Source organism: Amphiprion ocellaris, chromosome 18 (assembly GCF_022539595.1).
Source record: "Amphiprion ocellaris isolate individual 3 ecotype Okinawa chromosome 18, ASM2253959v1, whole genome shotgun sequence".
NCBI lineage: Eukaryota > Metazoa > Chordata > Actinopteri > Pomacentridae > Amphiprion > Amphiprion ocellaris.
In genome coordinates, this window is record NC_072783.1 from 4,917,331 (window position 1) to 4,942,431 (window position 25,101).

Sequence of the window (25,101 nt, forward strand, 5' to 3'; positions counted from 1 at the left end):
GTCAGGATATAATAGAACTCTATGCTAACTGTGCAGCCTTGAAAGATGAATTCATGACAAACAACAATGCAAATGTTGAATGAAGCAACAACCACATTCCTGGTCTGATGCACATTGTCTGGTTTTAAAGACTCTTCCATGGTGAAACCTGTTTCTTTTCTTAGTGGGTGTCGCCTCTTGTCACCCGTAATCAGTTTCCACGTTTGCTCCAGTTTGAGCTCCATGGAGAGATTTCAAATGCACACCTGCCAGTATTTACAGAAAACATGTGTAATCCGTGTGCTGATGCATGCTGTCATCTAGCTTCATGACGGTTAGTATTCGCACATGTTGGAAAGAAACTTTTTGATCACGCCTTGTATCCACAAGTGGGAAACTGGCAATTACAGCACTTTGCTAAGACATATACGTGGTGGCACTGACATGTGAAAGCTGCCGACTTCATCCACGCTCTGATCTCTCGCTGCTGCTCACAAACTATCAAAGTCTCTGCACTCACTCCAACTTAACTTCCTGACAGCTGACGAGCCGGCTCAGGATCTCCGAGGAGAAACATTCCTAAATATTGTTTCAGCTCACTGTCTCTTTAATAATGCTTTCCATTGATTCCTCTCTGTCAAAAACACGCCCAAACATCCTTGAACTGAGCTCCCCGCTCCATCATCACCCACCTTTATGTTCTGCGCTCTGTTTGAAGAGCAGTGGGACATTGATCTATTTGGCCCGAAACACAGGAGAAAGAGAGTAGGTCATGTTTAATTAATTCCGAGCTTCTCCAGGCGTCAACATGCATTCACTAGTTATTCTTTTGATGCATTTTAAAGCATGCAATTAAAGGTGAACCCTGTTTGAGGGGAAAATGCCAGCTTTTTTGCAGGTCCAATTAAAATTCTGAGGTGCATGAGGCTGAGCTGTGTGAGTTTGGGTGTGCGTGGGTGAACATGTGCGCTGTACAAAGGTGGAGAAAAAAAATCAGAGAACTTAAATGTTAGAAACTTTTTCCACAGATAATGTCATCATATCAATGTTTAATTAGAGACTCCTGATTTGATTCATGCGCCATGATTTCAGGAATGTGTTGTTCCAATTTCTCAGATATCATCTTGTCATTTACAAGATTAGAAACGCTGTAGATAATTTGCAGCAAAGTCAAGCTTTCTGCCGCACTTTCGATAATTAAAACTGATAGCATCAAATCCAAATTAGGGATACTGGTATGAAGTGTATATGTCTATGGTGTTGTTGTAGATGTTTTACTATTCACATTTTTAAGAACTCGCCGTTTTCAATCTTCTCTGCATATCAATTCAAGAGAGTTGTTTCACCATGTTAAATGTATCTTCTAACAACTTTCTGACAACTTGTGGACACAAAGTGCTGCACCTCTATGGAAACAGCACAGCCATGACTAGACAGAGAAAGAAATCAAAAGAATCTTTTGTGCCGCATGACGCAGCTAAAATGCCATAAATAACGAAAAAACTAAATAGAAACATGGATTTTTATCCATAAATTGGAAGAATGGAACACAAAGTGCCCATAAGTGGTACCAATACTGAAAAATTTGTCTTAAATCTTTATAACCACGACAAAGTCAGCGGTTTTTCACTCAACTCTGCGCATCATAAAGATGTTTCACCATGCTGAATGTATCTTCCAACAACTTTCTGACAACTTACGGATATAAATTCCTGCACCTCTGTGGAAATAGCACAGCCATGGCCAGACAGAGAAAGAAATCAAAAATACCTTTTGTGCTGTGTGACACAGCTAAAATGTCATAAATAACAAAAACTAAATAGAAAAGTTGATTTCTTTTGGATTATTTTCCTCCATAAATTAAAATTCAAAACCTGACCCCTCTCTGCTGTGTGAAAACACTGCCTGCAGTTCAGCCGAAAGGACATTTAACACAAAAACTGGTGCAAACAGTTCGTTTTGGTTAAATATTTGAATGTAGAATCTTACATCTTTGTAACTACAACAAAATATGTGTTTTTTCACACAACTCTGCTCATCATAAAGACATTTCACCATGCTGAATGTATCTTCCAACAACTTGCTGCTCTGTGTACCTTTTTAGAGCCATGCTGCATTTATTATATTGCTGAAGAACATATTATATTGCTCTTAATCTGTAATTTGCTTCCATAGATGTCTCCTGTCTACTCGAAACATAGCCTGCAGTTCAACTGAAAAATCACTGAGTTTTGATTCACGGTTGTGCCAAAGCGTGCAAAAAATGTAGTTTTTTAAAGAAAATCTGGTGCAAATTGTTTATTTTTTGACAGAAGACATGTAGAATGAGATTATTTTTGTTAATTACCACAATTACAGGGTTTGATTTAGTTGGTTTGACTGTGATTTGTGGTGTCATTTTGTTGATTTTTGCTTCAGAAAACACGCCTTTCAAGCCCAGCTGTGGGTTTTAGGGTTCAGAGGGTTGAAACTCAGCTAAATATGCAGCTTCTGTCTGGTCCTTTTTTTGAGGCTTCAAAGCTGCCATTGAAGTCGCTCATTTTTGGGTAAAATGACAATCATTTGGAGGCTGCAGAGAGCACAGATGGATGGTGGAGTGTGCTGTCATAGAGCTTTGACATGTTTGAATGGCCGCAGTGACCACAGCTGTAGTTATCTGCCAGCGAGGAACATGAAAACATTTCAGAGCCATCTTTCATGCACAAAGCGGATTAGTGTTTGTTACTCAAACAATGGATGTTGGGGTGTCAGGGTGGCCGAGCGGTTTAAGGCCCATGCTGGGATGTCCTGGGACTGGATTCAGACAAGGGCCTTTGTTGCACGTCGTCTTTCCCTGTCGTTCATTTCCTCTCTGATCTTGCTCTTTTCTCAACCAAATGAAGGCAAAAAAGAAAATCATTCCCTGTTAAAAACAAAGGAATGACGTGTTTCTACCTGCTGATACAATCCCAGCATGTATGCACACAACATTTCAGTGCTGTTGATGCACACGGACCATAAATGGCTTCATAATAAATCCACGGCTCATGTGTACAGTCAGAGGCATTCATCTGTGTCGTCATGGAAAAAAAAGAAGTGCCTATAATGCTGTAAATTCATGCTCAAAAACAGCTGAAACTGAGCTAAATTGGCCTTTCGTCACGCCCGGCCTCTTCCTGTTATTCGTCCTCCAGCTCTGATAAAGTGGGTTTATTTTGTCTTCATTCCAACACTGACCTAAATCAAATCTTTGTTTTCACCTTTCATCAACTTTACCTCCATGCCCCTCTCCAGAATGTGCTGTATATATTATCCCAAACTCACTTTATCTTATTTTTCTTTCTTTCTTTCTCACGTTCCCGGCTTATCTCCTCCCTTTCACACTGTCTTTCCTCGTCTCAAGCATGCTATGTACTCTTCGCCCGGCCCCCAGACCACTTGACAAACAGTATTTTCGTGCCCTGACCTTGGATATAGGGGATATTAACATAAGCACAACTTCCTGGGTTGGAGCGAGGGCGAGAACATACAAGGACACAGCGGTCGAGATGAAAGAGAGGCACTGTATAGCTCGTGGGCAGATAAGTTTTCTTACAAAGATTTATCAGGCAGCTATTGTGAGGATTTTTTTTTCAAGAAATACCTTGAAGCAGACTTATGTGTTTGACACTTTCTTTGTCATAAGAGAAATAAACAGCCCTGAACGGGCAAAGTCACCAAAGTTGGTGGGAAATGGAAATTGTAGTTGTATTTACGTTTTCTCCAGGGGTTGTTCTCCTGACAGGAATGATCCAGAACCTGAAAACTCTGTGCAACTTGTCATTTGAATCTCCAAAGTACTGAGTTTAGAGGACAAACTCGCGCTGAGTTTTAACAGTGTAATTGTTTGTGATGGCCACAGCTAAAACCGTAACAGTGGGACAACTGCTGCCCTTTGCTCGACCTATTTTTATGCACATTTTGAAGTCTTGCATTAGAAAAACTTACTGGAAACAACAAAAATCCGAAACAAAAACACTAATTGTACATAATTGGAGTGCTGATACATGGAACTGATTAGCTTTTTCCTGCACGGAACGTGTCCAATCGCAGCTGACACCAAAGATAATAGCAATTATTAAGCATCATTCTGTCATGAGTTTGTTTGTTTCTTCTTTTTCTTCAGGGTCTTTTTAGGGGTTACCAGTCAGATGACACTTCACCGCCTAGTTTATTGACTTCCAACATAGTTACTGGAAGAATTCCTAATGTTTGTTTAACGTTTTGCTATTTTTTAAAAAGTTAGCTGTCATTTTGAAGCTTCGTGTCTAGCATCTGGCCCTCGTAGTTTTGGTCTTCTGAAACCAAACATAACAAGCAAAGAGTGGGTTTGACTAAGTGACATACCAGGTAGCTCCGCCCTAAAAACATTTTGCTTTAAATAGGACTATAATTTACTAAATTAAACATCGCACTGCATTCAAAGCATCTTGCAACTTGCAGATTAGACCATAAACTCAGTAGGAAAATGTTTACTGAAGTCGCAAAAGTCAGGCCATTTTCTCATTGATTTCTGTACGATCAGACTTATTTTTGGAACCAGAGGAGATGCCCCCTGCTGGTAGATGGAAAAATGTAAGTTTAAGGCACTTTTCCATTGGCTTTACTTTTCAAATTTGGAGGCTACATCCAGCTTTTATATACAGTCTGTGTTGGTGACATACATACACTGATCAACCACAATATTAAAACCACTGATAGATGAAGTTGATGACATTCCAATGTTCTGCTTTCAAATCGTGGTTACTTGGACACGTATCACCTAATGAAACATTATTATAGATGTGGCACTCCCCTTGTAGGAAAAAATGCTCAGGAACAGCTCGAGGAACACAACCAAGAGATCCAGGCGTTGGCCAGACTTCCAAATTCCCCAAATCCCAATCTGATCAGGATGCATCAGAACAAACCTACTCCATAGAGGCACCCAAAATCATCCTCAGTCAACATCCTGGTAAAAGAAAATACAGGAAACCCCTAGACGTCCCATGTCCATGAACTGTTTTGGTAGTACAAGAAGGACCTACACAATAACAGTCAGGTGGTTTTAATGTTGTGGAAAATCGCTGCTCACTCATAGAAGGTGTGTATGAGCTGCTAATGACTCAACCGGTGTCGAAGTAACACAAACAAAAAGTGCTGTCTGCTGGAAATCGATACTAATGCGAGCGGACTGGACTTGCTTCCATTTTCTGAGCGGAATACAAAACTGACGGCGTGTGTGATCTGGCTAAATGGTGAATGTTGTAAAGCTTTGGTTCACAGCCACTCTGAACTTGTGGAAAAGGGTAAAAGGAAAGTAAATAAATAAACCTCACATCAACATTCGGAGGCTTCTTGGGGCTTTGATGTGCTCCAGACGGTGGTGCAAACACAGTGGTTGATTGTTGCAGAGTTCAGCCAGAATAAAATCACCCACCCAGAAGCCTGAAGCTGAGAGGTTCCGTCCACAAATACATCTGTTTACACCTGCAGCATTGGGAGAATTTACATTTCCTCATGGCCTGGTAATTTGTAGATAGTAGAAGGGAAGAAATGAACTGTCCAATCATAAACGGTGTTTTCCTCACTCGAATAGTTTCTCAAGCTGAGGTGGGAAATTCGTCCTCTTGTTTACTGGTACTTGGATGCAGTTTCATTTGCAAACCAACAAACAATAGCCCCCCTTTTTCCCATCCGCCCGTCGTCGTCCGACCAGCGCGATAAACAACTAATTGTTTGTGCCACAAACACAAAGTGAGGCGAGTGCCACTTGTGGCAACAGTTGATGTGATAGAGAGCTGGGCTTTGATACAGCACACTCCATTAATGGTAGGCCTCCGAGTTTTATGTCACTGCTGTCCGACTACACCGTCACCATCGATCATGGTCGGGTCACAGTGGAAAATAACTCGGGTTGGTCATGTCAGCAGGTTGCGTTTATGTGCATACTTGTTGGCTCAGTCCTTGATGAACGTTCCTTTCAGTAGAATCATAATAAAAGGGAATCCTTTTAAAGATCCTGCTGGTGGATGTTTACTTAATTCTTCAGATGCTAATTAGCCTGTATTGTGGCCACAAACTTTAGTAATTACATCTCTAATGCGGCTCTTTATTTCATGAATGGAAATTGGTTAACAAAGATTTGAAAGCGGCCACCCTCCACTACATCCTGCATTTCAAGACCGCAATTCTTCCCTACATTTCTGTGATGAGCTGTAAATAAATAATGTTTGCCACCCGGTAAAGGCTGCAGTTATTCACAAGTTCGGACGTTAAAGACTCGTTCATAAATTGAAAGCTCGGATGTGAGTAAAAACTATGGAAATTCAAAATTTGATTTGTGTAAAGTAAATTTATTTGATTGACCCTTTGAACCCCAAGCTTTCTCCTGTCACATTTTATCTCACTGATGGTTATTTTTTTGACTGCAATTTACAATCCTGCACATCTATGGAAACAGGACAAACACGGCTAGAACTAGAGAACTAAAAAATATCAATAATCAGTGCCACAGATGTTACCAGTCCTGGAAAATACACATTTTGGTCCTTGATATTACAGATATTTTTCTTCTTACATTGTCAAAACCTCTATAAGGAAGGCATTTTTCACACTACTCTGTAAATCAGAAAGTTGTTTCACCATGCTGAGTGCATCTTTCAACTATTTGCTGACAACCTGCTCCTCTGTATTCCATTTTTAAGCCATGCGGCATTTATTTTATTGTCAAGTATCTTTTATTTTCCTCTCAGTGCCTCTAATGTGTTTCTATCTGTTTTGTGTAAACTGAATTTTTGCCATGTGACTGTTGGTCACAGTTGAATCTGGTGCAAACAGATGATTTTTTGGAGTGTGGAATAGAGTAATTTTGATGAAATGTCATGATTTTACACTTCAACGGGGTTCATTTTTTATGGATGGAACCACACATCATACATGATTAGTTCAAGGACTTGCGTAAAACTGAAAATGTGATGATTTTTTTTTGTTTTTTTCTGACTCTGATAATTGGTTTAATTTTGGTGATTTAAAAAAAATAATAAATAACATTCAAACTTTCAAACCCACCAGCACATTTTACAGGTCAGAGGGATATTCAGTGTCAGTATTGTTCATTTAATCACATATAAAAATGCACAAAATAAAGAAAAACATCTGGTTTTACACTTTCTCTTTGACCAGAAGGATGTTGTGAAATTGCTTTGTCTGATCTTCACTTTAAAACCTGGAGGTTCTTTATTTCTGTGAATCAGCAAATCAAATAATCAAGTATATTGCTGCAGCACTGAACTCCAGATTTAAAATCATAATCTCACATGTGCCTAACAATCCCCTGTAATCTGCTTTCTTGAGTTAGTTGCTGTGTTACTGTTATTATAAGGTTCAAAGTTTCACAATTTGTCAGCACAAAATAGCTTAATAGGTGATGATAAGCTCATTTTCCTGCAGAGAAAGGTTGTTTTGGAGCTGGCGTACAGTATAATCTCTCTATTAGCAGAGAAAGCAGTAATAATATCAGTCTCGTCTGAGGGCATTCTCATGCCCGGTATCCCACTGTTCTAGATTAGGAAGGCATTGAACCAGGGATTAGCGGGAGAAAGAATAAAGCCTTCCTTGGACAACAGACAAGGGAGGTATGGGGTTAGTGGATCAGGACCCTTTGAGTAGTTACACATTCAGCAGCTCATCCTAAAACTTCTTAAGCCCGTTCAAGAGGTGACATTCCCCGAGCAGATTTCCAGGAAGTAGTCGGTTGTAGCGGCTGAAGGTGAGATTGTTTCTGTTCTGTTTTATACGACCAGGGTCATGCTGTTAGACGGATCAGGAGACTTAGCGGAGCTGACAGCGTAACACAGTGAAGGCACAACATGTGGTGAACCTCTTATACTACAAGGGCAGCATGTCTTTGGTGAAACAGCTTAAGGAACATGTATTTAAGACAAACTTGTTGATTTCTTTAGAGTTCTGGCATAAAACCCGATACTTTCTCTGGGTTGCCGAAAGCTTTGGGTTGGATTTGATTGCTCTCGTTTTTAGAAGTTTCCCTTCTGTCCTGCTGCACCAGCCACGTGCATCCATGCATGGCGAGCGTTGAGCTGTCGAGCAGATACGCGACGTCCCGTGGGGAGGAGGGAACAAGACGTCTCGGTGTGCCCGATGCTGCCAGATAATTGATGAGGCAGAGCGGATTGTTCGATCCCCAGCTCCTCTGGTCCACATGTTTCAAGGTGAAACACTGACCAAACCGCTGCTTATGGTCAGGACAGAGCTCTGCCTGACAGCTCGCTGACATCTGTGTTTGAGGTAGTGTGTAAATGGGTCGAAGACAAGCACTTTGGGTGTAAGTGCCGTACACCAGTAAGCCACAACATTAAAACCACCTACCTAACATCGCGTAGGTCCTCCTTGTGCTGCCAAAACAGCTCTGATCTGGATTCGGAGACCAGAACTCTAAGGTTGTCTGGCACTTGGATGTCAACATTGGGTACTGTGGGTTGCAGGGTGGGGCAACGCCCAGTTTGGTTGGTATGTTCATAGTTTGTAATCCAGGTCAATGCCTTGGCGTCTTTGTTGGGTTCATCAAACTGTTCCTGAGGCGTTTATGCATTGCAATGGAAGTTCTGTTTGACATGAGGGGTAGTGCTTGATTTACAAAAAATGTTTTTATAGGTGGTAAATGTCCAAATAACATCCACAAGAATTCCAGGACCCAAGGTTTCCAACTAGCATGTTGCATTGTAACAGCTTGATCAGTTTTTGCCTTTAGGTGTTTTTAACATCATGGATGATCCATCTATAAATGTGGCTATTTTTGATTCCAGAGCAACATCTTGGATCTCTGGTTTTGGAGGTTTAGAGTTCTTAAGTTTGAGTTTTTTTAAGATCTTCCCTTCACATTTAAGTGTTTTTAACATCGTGGCTGATCCGTCTTTAATGTGACCATTTTCAGTTTCAGAGCAACTTGTTGGGTTTTAGGTTTTTGAGGTTTGGATTCATTAAGTTTGAGTTTTAAAAACACAGGTATAGCTTTAGTTAGGGTCACATTTTAAGGTCTGTTTAAGGACTTTAAATCTCCACAATTCAGATTTGGTAGCATCCTGTAGAAGTGCATTTACAGAGAATTATAGTTCCGAGTTTCACTATGCTGATTGTATCTTTGAACTATTTGCTGTCAATTTGCCCCACCATATACCCTTTCTGAGCCTAGCTGCATTATTTGTTTTGCACAAATATGTTTTATTTTGCTTTTAATCTCTCTAATTTGTCTCCTGTGTGTTTTGTGTAAACACTACCTGCAGTTCAGCCGAAATGTCAGTGAATTTTTGTTATGTGAAACAAAAATGTGAACTCTCTGATTGCAACTTGTCAAATGTCAATATTTTTTGTCTACTTTGGTCTTCTTGTCTCTTTTTTACCATTGGTCAGACAAAACATGGAAGGTACTTTTCAATTTGGAGATAATTTACAAACCTAGTGACTATTCAGCATATTGAGAAAGTAATCAGCCAACTAATTAACATTGAAAATAATAGTTAATTGCTGTCATGAATTAGTTTTTTGGTTTATAAAATGCCAGGGTGTTTTCTTAAGTTGTCTTGTGTTATCTGTCCAACAGTCCAAAACTAAATATGTTTAGTTGGAACTCAACAAATATGAACAACTAACTGGAAGTTTTAGTGTCTTTTTACTTTAAATGTGGTTTTATAGGTCTGTAGAGGACCTATAATCTGACTGTATCCTTGATTTTTTTCCAGACTGGATCCCACTCCTCCCTCCGTATCCCTGAGAACCGACCTCCACCTCCAGCCCTGGCCCCGGGGCAGCCAATTTTCACCTCTTTGGAGCATCCAACGACCTCCATATCTTGCAGCTTCACACCGAACCTCCAACACTAGCAACCTCAGGAGGGGTCACTCCTTTGGGAGACGCCCTCCGCCCCCCTCCCAGGACCCCAGGGACGGGACCCTGTCATGTTTAACTGACTGACGCCTCCCGACCGGCGAATGACAAGTGTGCATCCGAGGGTGGGGCTTGCCTCAGTCTCTCATGATTGGCTGCTGGATGGAATTAAGGTGAATGGAACACATGCCCAAGGAGCAGGACTCTAACCCATCAGAGGGAGAAGAGAAACAGTGAGTTGGACTTTTATTGACGTCTTTTGAATGTTGTTGTCTGTTATTATAGATTAGCATTGCAGTGCTTCTACAGCGCCTTATTCAAAACTTTATCTCAGTTTGTAGGTAAGGTGGTTCAAAGTAGTTTATGATCCTTGGATGCCAACATTGGGTATTGTGGGTTGCAGGGTGGAGTGACGCCCAATTGGGTTGGTATGTTCGTAGTTTGTAGTCCAGGTCAATACCTGGCGCCTTTGTTGGGTTCATCAAACTGTTCGTGAGCAGTTCATGCAGTCTAGCAAGGATTCTGTTTGACATGAGGGGTTGTGCTTTTTCTGCAGTAAGTGTTTACAGTTTATATAGGTAGTATTTGTCCAAGTAACATCCACAAGAAATCCAGGGATCCAGGAAAGTAGTTTATGATCCTTTGTAGTCACGTTTTCATAATGTATTTATACACATCAGAAAAATTTTAAGGAAATGGAAAAATTCCCCAGTTTTTCTAAAATGTTTTGAGGTTCTTGAGTTGGTTTTTGGCATTTTCAAGAGTTAATTTGCTTCATGGGAGATGGAAACAGCTTCTAAAAATAGTTTTTAATGTACCGAACATTTAACTCACATTAGCGAATAGCCATTTGTGCTGCTTTTGTTGTCTTTTTCCTCGAACATACTGTAAAAAGTTTTTAACAGTTTTTAGTAGTATTTTTTTTTTTTTTTTAACAATTCACTGTTAATATCTAGGAAAATCACAGATGTTGACCTTAAAGGAAACAAGCCGGAACTGCAATTAACGTCCATCTCAAAAATTTATATTTTTATAAATGGTAATTCCTTCCTTTACAAAATTTGCTTTAACTGCATTTAAATCAGCAACAATATAATTAGTTTGCAGTTATTGAAGCTTGAATTTTAAAAAGTATAAATGTATTAAAAGTTAAAAAATAGTAATTGTTTTTTTAACCTGATAGTTACAGATTTTCCGTTTTTGTGAAATTACAGATAATTTTTACCCAAACCAATTATAACCTGAACATAAAGTCAGCTTGTTGGCTAGTGCTTGTTAGTTTAACATAATGTCAGATAGATAACTAATGCTACAACAAGCTACTATAGCTCAACATTGTTAGCTTAACATAAAGTCAGATAGGTAGCTAATGCTACAGCAAACTATTATAGTGCAACATTTTTATCTTAACATAAAGTCAGCTTGATGGCTAGTGGTAGAACACGTTAATGTAGCATAACATTATTAGCTTAATCTAAAATCAACTAGTTAGCTACTTCTACAACAAGTTAACATAGCATAACGTTGTTAGTGTAACATAAAGTCAGTTTTTTGGCTAGTGGTACAACAAGCTAATCTAGCACAACATCAATAGTTTAATGTAAAGTCAGCGAGTTAGCTACTTCTATAACAGGCTAATATAGCATAACATTGTTAGCTTAACATAAAGTCAGCTTGTTGGTAAGTGGTAGAACAAGTTAATATAGCACAACATTAAAAACTTAATGTAAAGTCAACTAGTTAGCTACTTCTACAACAGGCTAATATAGCATGACATTATTAGCTTAACAACTGGTTTTGTTTCCATCTTCTTCTACTGTTTTCATTGCAGCTTTCATAGTCTATACCTGCATCTTCACATGACAGACTAGCAGACTAGTTTAGCAGCTCCAAAGCAGTTAATGGACGCAAACCTAGTTCACGTTTTCTATTATTTTCTGGGGATATTTCAAAACTTTGCATTAAACTCTCCAGACAGTCACATGCCTCCTTTTTAGTCATGACCTCCTTTCCGTTGTCCTTCCAGATGTAAACTTTCCCCTGAAACGAAGCAGGCTCGGTTCTGTCACTGTGTCCTATATGAAGGAGGTTCTCTGAGGACATCCAAAAGGGTGTTCCAGTCTGTCCTTTATCGTCTAAAAATCTCTCTCATGCTGCTGTCTGTTTTTACGTCTCTGGAACATATTTTCCAGACAAGCTAAACAACATAGCGTTCTCTTTTTTTCTACCCCTGCCACTCCACTCTCCCTCTTCCCCTTGTCTGAATTGTTTTTGGAGAACTTATAGCTTATAGCTGCTCCTGACCCCGACGTTCCTGCTCTTACTCCGGTTCTTGAGAAGCAGAGCGACTCTGGCTGGCCCGAACACAAACAAACACGGCACTGTTTAAGCCACTTCTCATTAATGAAAACATAATATTAGTGGAATGGAGCCTTTCTCAGAGGACTACAGAAAGGAGGCCCTCTCTGTGGATTGAGGCCTAAAGGAAAAGGCTGCTGAGAAGTTCCTAATTTACAAACTACTATGATCATCTGGGGGAGGGTATTATTTGCTTTGAATTAAACAGTTCATTGATTATAGTTGATTTATCTGGAAAAAGAAAAGTTGTCTCTCGGAGGGATTTCACAAGGCTGTTTGATGGTGTAATTATAAGTTTTGCTGTGTGGCTTCAGAAAGCAGGAAGATCATGAAAGTTTGATCAGATCCAGTTTCAGAGTCAGACAGTTTTTATAGGAGCTGACATAACGTCTGATTAAACCACCGCTGGCCAAATTATCTTCGTTTTTTTGGTCACTCAACAGAAATCACAAGAATATATAAGCGCTTATATGCAGTTTAATAAGTTTGTTTGTGTGACCTCGAATGGCTGGTTGCTGAAGTTTGCTTTTTTTAATGGTTGAGCTTTAAACTGTATAACATGATGATATCAGAAGTGTCCTGGTTTGGCTCAGAATACTCACCTAGTTTAAATGTCACACTGTGTCCATCCAGACTTTAGTTTCTTGCTTTTGGCTGCAGGTTCTGGGTCAGTCTGACATTGTTCAACACCTACTTGTTCCCAGAACTCTTAAAAGTAGGTCTCATCCCCAAAGTCTTGAAGAGTCTGTACAAAGAGTTTCAACTGATTCCACAGGTGCACCTAAATAAGACATACTTTCACTACTAAAAACATAGAAATACAGATTTTTTTATTTACCTTTTTTTTCCCATTGAGTGTCTTTCCTGAAAAGTCCTACTCTGACATTTTCACACATTGCAATAAAGGTATTTGTTATTTTTTGTTCAAATTAATGGCTAATCCTCCACATAAATCTCATGTTAGCAGTAAAGACAAGTTTGTATATATATGTTACTGTAAGAAACCACAGAGGCTTATTTTGTTCTGTCAGAATATTACATCATCTGACCACAGAACCACTTCCTTTGATTTCCTCAGACCAGTAAAATGATTTCAATACTATTTAAAGATTAGCAGGGTCCCTATCAACTAAGAAAAGACCTGAAATAAAAATGTATGACTTGTAATTGTAGGTTTTGAAGGGCATCTTATCCTGGTTTACTCTACTGTATCATATCCACGCATGCTTTGAGAACAGAACCACTTGTATTTATGACATGTGGTATTTCCCACTCTGAGGATAAGAGGAGCATGTGAAGTCACCACATTAACATCAGATCAGATTTAACTCCTGAACTTTCTCCCTCTCATCCCCGGTTAAACGTCATTTACACCACGATGAGGCTGATAATAATAAGAAAGCGGGTTTATTGCCATGTGGAGGCCCTGGCTGGCCGGTTGTCCATAAAGCAGCATCGCATTCCCCTCCACCGTGTGAAGCCTCCACAGATTCCTGGGCTAACATGGACACCTGTCAGGAGATTAGCAGCTCTGCTGCTAGGGGGACAGTTGCCATGGTCGCGGGTGCACCACACCTTTCACTTCCTCCGGCGTGAATTCAAACACTTGAACCTCGCCGCTGCACGTCGGGGATAATTAAAAGTCAAATCAACTTTATTAGATAGACATCTTAACAAACAACCAAGGTGCTTTACAGATCAGAAATAGAAAATATGACAGAATCTGTAAAGAAATATACAGAGCAAGGTGAACAATGCCACATATCAAGGTGTCAGCACTCAGAGAGTACATGAGTGTCTTCAGCAGGAGGTTGACGATATCAAGAGATGGAGCGGTTCTAATCTGAACACTGTAAAATCTAATTAAATGGCTTTACTTAAAATAATTATGTAAACTTGTTCCCTCAAAAAAACTTAGTAAGGTGAACCTAAGATGGTTGAGTGACAAGAACTTATTTTTTGTGAGTGAGCAATATTTAAAACAACTTGTTTATGTAAGTGAGCTAGACTTAGATTTAGTAGCGCAACTAGCTTACCATATTTAAGTTTATGTAACTTAAAATACATGAGTTATAATCATTTAATTTTCTTTAGTGAAACCTACAAAGAATTTCAGTTTCCACTTCTAGTTATGTATCTATAACAATCTACAATAACCCAAAAGAATGTCAAGACAACACTACAACAGCTGCAGCTTTTATTTTCAAATGAAAATTAAGTCATACTCTCAGAAAAGATCTCAAATTCTCATTTAGGGCATAAATCATCTGCTTTAACATACATATGGCTTGTAGGTAGTGTTGGACCAAAACATTTCAAGTAGTACTAATTTCCTAAAAAGAACTGGACCTCATGCAGTTGTGATATATTTCAAACATTACTCCTTCAAAACCACACAAATTTGTGAATGAACAATTAACACAAAAGAGGCTCAGCATGAAAAGCACTGAACAGTCCTCCTATTGAGTGTTGTTTGCATTGGTTACCGATCAGTCCTTATAGGTCGAACCCAGCAGAGTGGTCTTTAGCAGTTTTGGAGAGGTCTTGTTACCTATCCTAGCATGACTGCTAGCATGAAGTTCAGCGTGTTTCCATCCTTTTCGGGTAATCTAAATGCAAGGAATATTCAAAGCCAAACACCAGCAAACTGCCTGAGGAAAGGTGTCAGTATTGTCCATGACACTATTCCCTTGGAGGACTATGGCAGGACTGTGGGTCTGAACATGACCAGCGCTTTGGACCTTCCTGGACAACACACCGACTGTGATGGATCCTTGGGCTTCATCTTTCTCCGTTTCCATGCAAAGAAATACACATTCTTTAGAACAGCAAGTTGTGTTGCTGCCTTGTAAAAGCTCGGATAGATAAGAAGGTGCCGACCCATTTAACACCTTAAAAACAAACAATAAAATCTTTAAAACTATTCTAAAATAGACAGGAAGCCAGTGGAGTGATGTTCTCCCGTTTCTTTCAAAGACTTAAAGCCGCTGAGTGTTTCTGCGACTCAGAGTGTAACAGTAGCTTTTATTAACCCTCCACCCCTCCCTGCTCCTGTTGTTGTGAACTGGTCCAGGCTCTTTGAAGTGATGCTATGGTTGCCAGCGGTTACCAGCAGCAGACGGAGAACAGAACAGTCCGTACCTATGGACTCGTATGTGCTCAGCTCTTCTTCCTCTGCATTCAGGTCAGCAGTTATCTATCAGTGCTGCTGTGTGAGTTCCACCGTGGCTCATAATTTGACTTGATGGCACATTAACATGCAGAAACGCTGCACGCTTTACGTCATGCTGGTTTTCTACTTGCATCACTCCTCTGTCATATCACCACAGCTGATGAAAGACTGCTTGCACTGTGTTGCACTAACAGCGGTTTGTTGTTTCCAAGAAACTTTGTTCATGAGCTGCAAGAGGCCTGGCTTTGTCCAACGCTCTTATCTTCACCGAGAACAGAAGAAATACATGAAAATATCAGTAGACTTACAAAAATACACAGCGATGTCAGCAACAGTAGACAAAAACTAGTAAGTGTGAATAACCAGGATTTCTGCTTTTATTTTAAGATTTAACATTTTAAAATTTAATTAAATTAAATTTCCTTTTTATTTATTAGAGGAAAGTGTTTAATACTGTAAATATATTTCTACTACCTCATAAAATTTGTGACCATTATGACCTATTATTATTATTATTGTTATTATTATGAATTAGACTTTAAATGTTTTATAGAAAATACATTTTTTGCCATCAAAACACACCTAAATTACATTTGCAAATATTTCACAATTTTTTTTTATTTATTAAAAGAATCTGTTAATTCCAAATTTGATACTGTAAATATATTTCTACTATTTCATATAATTAGTGACAATTTTTAAAAAAACATAGTTTTTTTAAGAAAATTAAAAATTTTGCCTTGAAAAATTCCTAAATTACATTTAGAAGTTCATTGCAATTTTACAAATATTTCTTTTTTAAATTTTATTAAAGGGAACAGTTAATTCCCAGTTTCAATACTGTAAATATATGTCTACTACTTCGTATAATTAATGACACCTTTGAAGAAAAAAAAAAACAGAATTATTTTATAAAGAAAACTGGATTTTTTTTAATATCTAAAACTTGTTCAAATACTTTGGCAAATGTAACATTATGTCATTATGTGTTATTGATTGGGTGAAACTTTTAAATTCAAAGTTAATTAATGACAATTTACAGGGAACAGCCAAAAAAGTTTCCTTTTTAAAAATTTTATTATTTTTTTTTGACATAAAAGGTTGGGTAAAGTTAAAGTATTTCATTTTTGAAAGAAAACAGTTTTTATTTTTTGTTAAAATCATTTACAAATTATTATTTCACAAATACATTTTTTATTTAATAGATTAATTTAAGTTTAATACTATAAATATATTTCTAAAATAAATACAGTTAGTGAGAATTAACAGAAATAGAAGGATTGGTTCTGCAATTTTACATAAATTTGTTTGTTCAATGAGAGAGTTTTTGTATAAATATAGAAATTTACTTAACAAAAATGTTGAATTAATGTGTTTAATAACTATAAGCATTGGTAATCAGTCAAAATACAGTTGGTATTATTATTCTATGTATTATTTCAAAATAATTTCATTGTATTTACTCTGATAGACAAACATACACATTATCTGATGTAGAATTAAGACCTGAAAATGTATTTTAAAAAAAAGAAAATGACCGTCTATTTTTACAGGATGGTTGTTTTCCAGGATTTTTGGCCTATCAGCTGTTTCCTACCGTCTGTGCGTCAGAGAAAATCACAGCTTCTCAATGAAATGTTTTTTCAGCGCTCATTTGAATTTCATATTCATATGAGGTGTCGTCCTCGACTGTAAATAGCTTCAGTCGGGTCACACCTGGAGGAATATCAGTGCTCCATCTTTCATTTAAACACGATCACAGCGATACCAGGAGGTAAAACATTTCCACACATCCATGCCTGTCATTCCACCTTAAAGCCTTTCTTATTGCTGTGGCTTTTTACCACATATTACTTTTGTTTGTGGGAGATTTCTGTCAAAGCGTGAAGGCGCCGTCTTCAGTGGAAGGGCTGCCCCCGATCCAAACACTCTCCTAGTCGACTAGTTGTCACCGTGACACATTTCTGATCTGGATTTAATTAAATAAATGCCGTATGTAGACCGGAGGCAACAGAGAATGGCTGAGAAAATGTCACAACTAACACCGTTAATGCTGCGAGAAACCTGTCATGGTGAAAATACACATTTTTGTAACGCGAGCAGCAGCAAAAAAAACGTTAATTGTGAATGTGTCAGAAAAAGCAGTGAGGAAAATGTCTGAACACTTTGCTCATTTATTTCAACACACTGTAACATTTTATTTGATGTTAACCCAGGAAAACCTGTACAAAAAAAATGTTAAAAAAAAATGTAAAAAATAAAATTTAAAACTTGGAATCAGTATTTATAAAACTTTCCCAGTGCCCCAGGTGTTACTAATACTAGAAGATCAAAAAGGTTTTAGATATCTAACTGTTTATATTTTACAACCTCTACTAACTAGGCTCTTTATACACTCCTGCAACAAGATGTGTCACCGTGCTGAATGTATCGCCAACAACTTGTTGCTCTGTTTACCATTTCTGAGCCATACTGCACTCATTTTCTTGCTCAAATATGTTTTATTTGCCATGACTCTCCGTTATTTGTCTTTTCTCTGCTCTCAGTAAACACAGCCTGCAGTTAAGCTGAAAAGTCCCTGATATTTTTGTCATCTGTTGGTTGGAGCCAAGGAGCGCAGATTCTGTTTGTTTTGTGCGAGATCTGCAGAAAACAGTTTACTTTGGGGTTCAAGAACTGTAGGGAAGTGAGAAATCTGAGTATTCTGTCTGATAAATGGTGTCAATTCTGGTGATTTAAAAAAAAAAAAAAACAGTAGCATGCCATACAGTAATCTGATGAATTAACCATGTCTTTGAGTTGTTATTGTATTTCTCATTATTTTCCATCATCTATGCCTAAAGTTCTTCCTGATGTTTACATTTTCCGAGATGAAACCTTCCCCAAAGGACACTTGGCAAGAAGTTTTATGCATTTGATCTTTTGACTTCACCTAGATGGCTGCAGATTCTGTTTGATTTGTGTGAGATCTGCAGAAAACTATTTATTTTGGGGTAATTTTTAAAAATAGAACACATGGAATAGAGCAGTTTTGATGATTTAGCACAATTTTAAGCTGCACTTGTCACATTAGCAGTTCAGGGACTGTAGGAATGTGGGAAATGTGATGATTCTGTCTGAAAAATTGTGTCATTTCTGGTGTTTTTTGTTTTTTTTTAAACAGTAGCATGCCATACAATAATCTGATGAATTAACAATGTCTTTGAGTTTTTGTTGTATTTCTCATTATATTCCGTTATATATACCAAAAGTTCCTCCTGATGTTTACATTTTTCGAGATGAAACCTTCTCCAAAGGACACTCGGCAAGGAGTTTTATGCATTTGATCTTTTGACTTCACCTAGCTGACTGTAGATTTAGTTTGTTTTGTGTGAGATCTGCAGAAAACTGTTTATTTTGGGGTAAGTTTTCAAAATAGAACACATGGAGTAGAGCGGTTTTGATGATTTATCCAATTTGACGCTGCATGTGTCTCATGAGCAGTTCAAGGACTGTAGAAAAGTGGGAAATCTGAGGATTCTGTCTGATAAATGGTGTTTTTCTGGTGATGTTTAAAGAAAAAGATACACCAAAAGCTCAAATGTGTCGTAAAATCAGATGACTTAACCATGTCAGGGTTGTGTTCTCATTATTTTCCATCATCTATGCCCAAAGTTCTTCCTGATGCTTACATTTTCCGAGATGAAACCGTTCCTGGAGGACACTCGGCAAGGAGTTTTATGCGTTTGATCTCCTGACCTCACCTAGATGGCTGCAGCCTTCGTTGCCACGGCAACCCAGCCCACTTAAAGGCTCTCGAATCAAAGTTCGTCTCACAATTACCGCCGGCGTGAGAGGAAAGCAGCCGTCTGCAGCCAGGTGGGCGACTCGGCCGCCGTGCACCTGCGCCGACTGGACTAATTGACTGAAACGCCGTCAGTTTCCTCAATTATCGGCCGCGGTTCCGTCGCCCTGCAGGAATCTGCAAGGTGCTTTTAACAGCTGTCACATCTTACAGAAAATTGCTTGAAAGCGCAGCTGATTTCTGCCCTGCATTAATGCTGCATTTACATACTCAGTCATATGTGGTGGTGGTACGTTTGAGCCCTTATGTAAGGACTTTAAATGACGCCACGTGGCCGCGTACATCCGGAACATTGTGTTCTTTGTGTAAACTCCTTTAAACAGGCAGAGCCGGTGGCGATCCGTTTTCAGCGTGAATTACCGTCAGGCTGGAAAAACTTCCAGTTCATCAGCGCAACGTGATCTGAGACGATGAAAAAGTGGAAAAACATCCTGCAGCTTTAGATCAACTACTGCACACAGTTAACCCTCGCGTCGTCCTGCGGGTCAAAATTGACCTGTTTTAAAGTTTGAAAATGTGGAAAAAATACCTATTTTCACAGTGAAACTTCTGATGTCCACATTTTCAATATTTTTTGGAAATCTTTGAACATTTTTTGGTGGAAAAAAGAAATGTTAAAAATGTTTCTTAAGAACATTCACAAAGAAAATCAACCAAAATCCAGTGAAATTCGTTGGATTTTGGTTGATTTTTTTTATGAATGTTCTTAAATAAAATAGTATAAGTTTTACTGATATATATGTAATCACTTTAGATATTTTAGGATTTTTTCTGGAAGATTTTTACTCATTTTTTGAAAATATTTACAAGAATTTTCTTGAAAAAATTGGGGTTTTTTTCAAATAAAACTTTTAAGGGAAACTTTTAAGGAATTATTGGAATTTTCTTCCTGAAGGTTGTACAAAGTTCAGAAATTTGAGGAAACAATATTTTTTGGTGCCCGTAAATGAGGACAACAGGAGGGTTAAAAGAATGCAATTTTATTTTATTTACACTTTATTTTATTTGCAATTGCACACTGCTGAAATGGACTTGAATTTGCATCTATTTACTGAGTTTTTTTCTAAAAAAATAAATGCTACTTGTAGAATATTTTTCAGTGAAATGTTCGCAAACATGCACACATTTGTTCATGTACAGAGCAGTGTTTTGACATGCATGTCAGTGTGGATTTAAAGGCAAAGTGCCATAGCTGAAATGGGACTGAATAAGCTTTAAAGAAAGCGGTTGTAGTGTATTTGCATAGCATTTGCATTAGCAATCATGAATTTGTATACATTAAGCTGGAGGTTCTGACAGTGAATAATGTGGATTTTCAGGTTGTTTGGTGATGAAACACTCAGAAAAATGCACATATGTGGTTTCGAGGTCACCTTAGGAAACTGCGGAATGGATGCATACATGTAAAGTATACGCCAGATGCACACGGATGAGCTAAATGCCGCTAAATACACGCTATATTTAGCAGTCAGCCTTAGCACAGGATGTATGAAAGCTGCGTATATGTGAGCGTTTAGCCTCGGTGTTTATTATTGGTTGTGTGTGGGTTTACTGTATGGTTGTGTATTTGGACAGAGGGAGTTGTCTTGTTTTACTCGGTGGCATTCTATATCCCCTTCTGGCTAAGCCTGTAATTTAGACAGTGGCGGGACACACGAGGGAACAAAGTGTCCATTAGCGCTGGATGTATAGGACAACACGGACCCAGCTGTAGGCCTGCAGCATGTGGGCACAACAATAGGCCACTGTAGCTCTCTAAACATAGGACAGGGGCCCTCATTCACACGCCGTTATGGATATAATTCTCTGCACTATTCTGAGGGTCTATCAATTGTTGTGTCTGTCTAGGGGGCATGAGCTTCAAAGCAGGTGCTTCTTAGTTCATTGCTTATCCATTAGGGGTTTGCTGCATGTAAATAATGAACAAGATGTGGTGAGGTCTTGTGTTGTAACATGCCTGAGCTGAACTGTTGAAAAAAAAATAGTATGACAGTAAAAATAATCAAATAAATTCATGTTGTATATAATGTTGTAGGAGTTTTTTTTTCATGTTTACGGTTGTTTTTGCATCATTTTGTGGTGGTTCTGCATTTGTCTGTGGTTGTGTTGTTCACTGTCAGGACTATGCATTCACTGGTCAGGTTCTCACCAAACACAATTTATTCCTTCCATCTGAGCCCAACTAATTTTTCTTCATCTCATCTTTGTTGTCTTTATATTAGTTTTTCATATGTTTAAGGTTGGTTTGCATCATTTTGTGGTTGTGCATCATTTTGTGGTTGTTTTGCATTTATCTGTGGTTGTGTTGTTCACTGTCAGGACTATACATTCACTGTGGCGGTTCTGGTCAGGTTCTCACCAAACACGATTTATTCCTTCCATCTGAGCCCAACTCATTTATCTTTGTCTCATCTTTGCTGTCCTTATCTTATCTTATCTTTGTTAGTTTTTCATATATTTACCGTTGTTTTGCATCATTTTGTGATTGTTTTGCGTTATAATAAATGTGTACATCATATAATATTGTAGAGTTTTAACCTTACTCTTCGAATTTGTCAGATTAATTTATATAATGAAAATATTGTCATTTGCTAAACCTAATATTTAATTTAGTTACATAAATTTATATAACAAACAATATTGTAGGGTCTTAACTTTATATGTAAATTAGTCAAATAATTTTTTATATAATATTGTAGAGTTTTGCCATAATATTTAAACATATTAGGTACATTTGCAGTGTATTTATTATTGTAGGGTCTTAAACTTAATATTTCAGTTAGTATATTAAATGTGTACAATAAATAATATTGTGGAATTTTAACCGTAATGTTTTAATACTTAATGTTTTGTTATGAAAATATTGTTGGTTCTTAAATCTAATATTTAAATTAGTCATGTAAATTTATATAATAAACAATGTTATAGGGTTCTAACTTTAATATTTAAATTAGTTATATAATATTTCTTTATTATGTATATATTCTCATAGTCTGAACCATGATATTTAAATGTATAAATATTTTTTTATTATGACAATATTGTAGGTTTTTAAACCTAATATTTAATTTTGTGAGATACATTTTTATTTTGTTTAATATTACAGGGTTTTGACCTTAATATTTAAACTTGGGTAAATTTGTATTGTATTTATTATTGTAGTGTCCTAAACTTAATATTTAAATGTTTACATTATATAATATCATAGAGTTTTAACCTTAGTCTTTGAGTATCAGATCAATTTATATTTTACATAATTGTCACATAAAGTTGTATAATAAACAACACTGTAGGGTCTTCATTTTAATGAAGAATGAATATGTAATTAGTCAGGTAAATTTGTATTCATAATATTGTAGAGTGTCAACCTAAATGCATAAGTTTGTCAGGAAAGCTGATATAATAAATCATATTACAGGATCTTAATTGGGTGCATTTATATAATGTATGATATTGTAGGTTCCTAAACATAACATTTATTCTCGTTAGGGACATGCATAACGTCAGTTCTGCTGACTCGACTCGATCCAACTAGACATCAGTGAGTCACGCCAACATGTGACATGTTTCTTCATTCCCACGAACACGCATCCCATAGAGCCCGAGTTGTGCAATAATCCTCAACTAAAAATACTCTTTACCAAATGCATTTAAAAATACAGCAGCCACATGTTTTACTGGTCAACTGAGCCCCCTTTTAAAAGTTTGAATTTATTCGCAACCCGTTTTTAAAATTTTTACGTCTTCAGCAGGAGGCAGTGAGTTTGGGGCTGACGGAGCAGGAAATTATTCTGTATATTTAGAGATGGTTGGTTTTGATCTTTTTTGGGGGGGTTTTATTGAGAAAAGTATAGAATAACCAAAGCCGTGTCCTTTAACTGTGCCAGCTCTGTGTGCAAAATACTCTCAGGATGTTGAGCTCATGTTTTTGCAAGTGCTTCTCAACATCTTTTTTTCTGCTCGAGCCTTGATGAAACCTGCGCCACCTTAAGATAGTCTCGTCTCGGTTACCTGACAGACCAGCAATACCTGTTCGAGGCGCTGCACAGTCACTGTCAGGAGTCGTGAGTGGAGGATCTGGCAGCGTTCCAGCATTCCGGGGGTTGGCTGGGTGGTACTAGAGCGGCGCAGCAAGAAAGTCCCACAGATCGGAGGAAGAGGGAGGGAGAGGCAGGGTGTATTTGAGTGGGTCAGCAGGATAAACATAGCACAAGAGCTGGAGACATCAGGGTGAAACAGACAGGCAGAGAGCTGTTCACCTGCCATGCATATCTTACAGTCCCACTGCGTCATCAGGTCAGCGCTGTAAGTTTGGTTTGTGTCATCTTTTCTGGCTCCAGCTGTTTGTTCCTTCTGTCTGTCTTGGACTCGTGCAGCACGTGTGCACGGCTTCGGGAATCGGTTTGGTCGTCGTCTCTTTGAGCGTCCGCCGGCCGGAGTGCTGTACTGCGTGTGCTGCAGGGAAAGTACAGTGTGTGCATGTTTGTGGGAGGTTAGCTCGGGTTGCTCAGGCACTCTGTGCGGGACTTTGCATACTTGGAGGTATGTTGCAATCTGTATCCCCCGTCAGAGTGTGAGAGAGCTGGGGGATAGAGAAGTACTCAGTGGTATGCCTGTGCTGCACACAGCGTCATGTCTCAACCTGCAAAAAACTCACATTCCATCAAAAAATATTCAATTATGCATGATGTTTTTTTAGCCATGAACACGAGTGCTTGTATGTGCTTAGTGGTCATACATTCACCGGACTGCTTTTTTAGCGTGTCTGTCATATTAGACAAAAAAAATTGATTGCTGTTGAAGATGAAGCATTCTCTAACCAGATTTGGAAGCTTGTTATGTCTTTATTTTGTCGGTTTTTGTGGTGCTTGTCTTTGAAACTCACTTCTAAAGCTCCGCCAGGAGTGCTAAGCCTTTTTCTTTTTACTCAACTGCAAGGGCGCTAATATTTTCATGAGTGCTATTTTGGGATTGTTCAGATCTTAATAAAGCCGGAGAGTGGAGAGTTGCATTATCATTTCATAACTGTGGCAGCGCTGTGCCAGTTTCTCCGGCTGTTGTGCCATCATGTATTCGGTGTGTGCTTGTAAACAGAAGGCTGCAGCGCTCACATGAGGGAAAACAAAGGTCAGCATGTGGCTGGTTGATTATTACCTGTCGTTAGGAGGCATGGGAGATAAAACAAGAGTGATATTAATCACTGACATACTTAAACCACATAAACCACAATGAAGGAACATTATGAAATTTGTTGAATGAACAAGCCTCAAGCCTGCGCCGTACTCGTTTCATAAGCAGTCGATTATATCACTAAATACCACGATGTGCTACTCACCATCGCAGGATTCCATGCAAGTTCGTCATTGCCACTGTCGGGCTTTGCGGTCAAAAAAGTGCCTTCATATCAACGTACACAATGCATTTCTGCTCCGAGGGCTGACAGACTCGATGCTGGGGTGTGACCGACCGAACACTGGGATGCTAACAGATTTGACTTTGGCGTGCTGACGGACTTGACGTTTCGGTACTGACCTGACATTGGGGTGCTGTGGGTAAACATCGTCTGTTCAGCTAATACTAATGTATCTAAGTTTACTCATTCTGTTCTTGTTTTGTCATCTAGTTTATGTATTTGTCCTCCATTTTAAATGGACTTTGGGGTGAGGATGGACACAATGTTGGGGTGAGGAAGGATTGGATTTTGGAATGCAGAAGGACTCAATGTTGGGATACTGACAACCTTGATGTTGGGGTGGTGACAGAATTGATATTGGGGTGCTGATGGACTTGATACTGAGGTGTGGAAGTAGTCAGCATTGGGGTGCAGACTGACTGGACATTGGTGTGC

At 38.5% G+C, this 25,101-nt stretch overlaps 1 protein-coding gene and 1 long non-coding RNA gene across 6 annotated transcripts in view; one reads left to right on the top strand and one right to left on the bottom strand.

The window, feature by feature from the left end:
• The window catches only part of LOC111575976 (thyroid hormone receptor alpha), a 283,113-nt gene that overhangs the window by 194,941 nt on the left and 63,071 nt on the right, over nt 1-25,101 (top strand). For 3 of the 5 annotated variants that reach the window (XM_023281440.3, XM_055004866.1, XM_055004867.1), the window contains one exon: nt 9,735-10,112. In XM_023281440.3, coding sequence (XP_023137208.1) covers nt 10,057-10,112 — 56 coding nt within the window. In that variant the 5' untranslated portion in view covers nt 9,735-10,056. Of the gene's footprint in view, nt 1-9,734; nt 10,113-23,403; nt 23,559-25,101 lie in introns of those variants that run through there. The other 2 variants (XM_023281441.3, XM_035953436.2) reach the window with 2 other exon arrangements.
• Nucleotides 14,418-23,419, bottom strand: LOC129347468 (uncharacterized). The gene is made up of 2 exons (XR_008599585.1): nt 23,283-23,419; nt 14,418-15,671 (listed from the first exon to the last, which is right to left on the bottom strand). It is a non-coding gene; the product is annotated as an uncharacterized LOC129347468 (long non-coding RNA).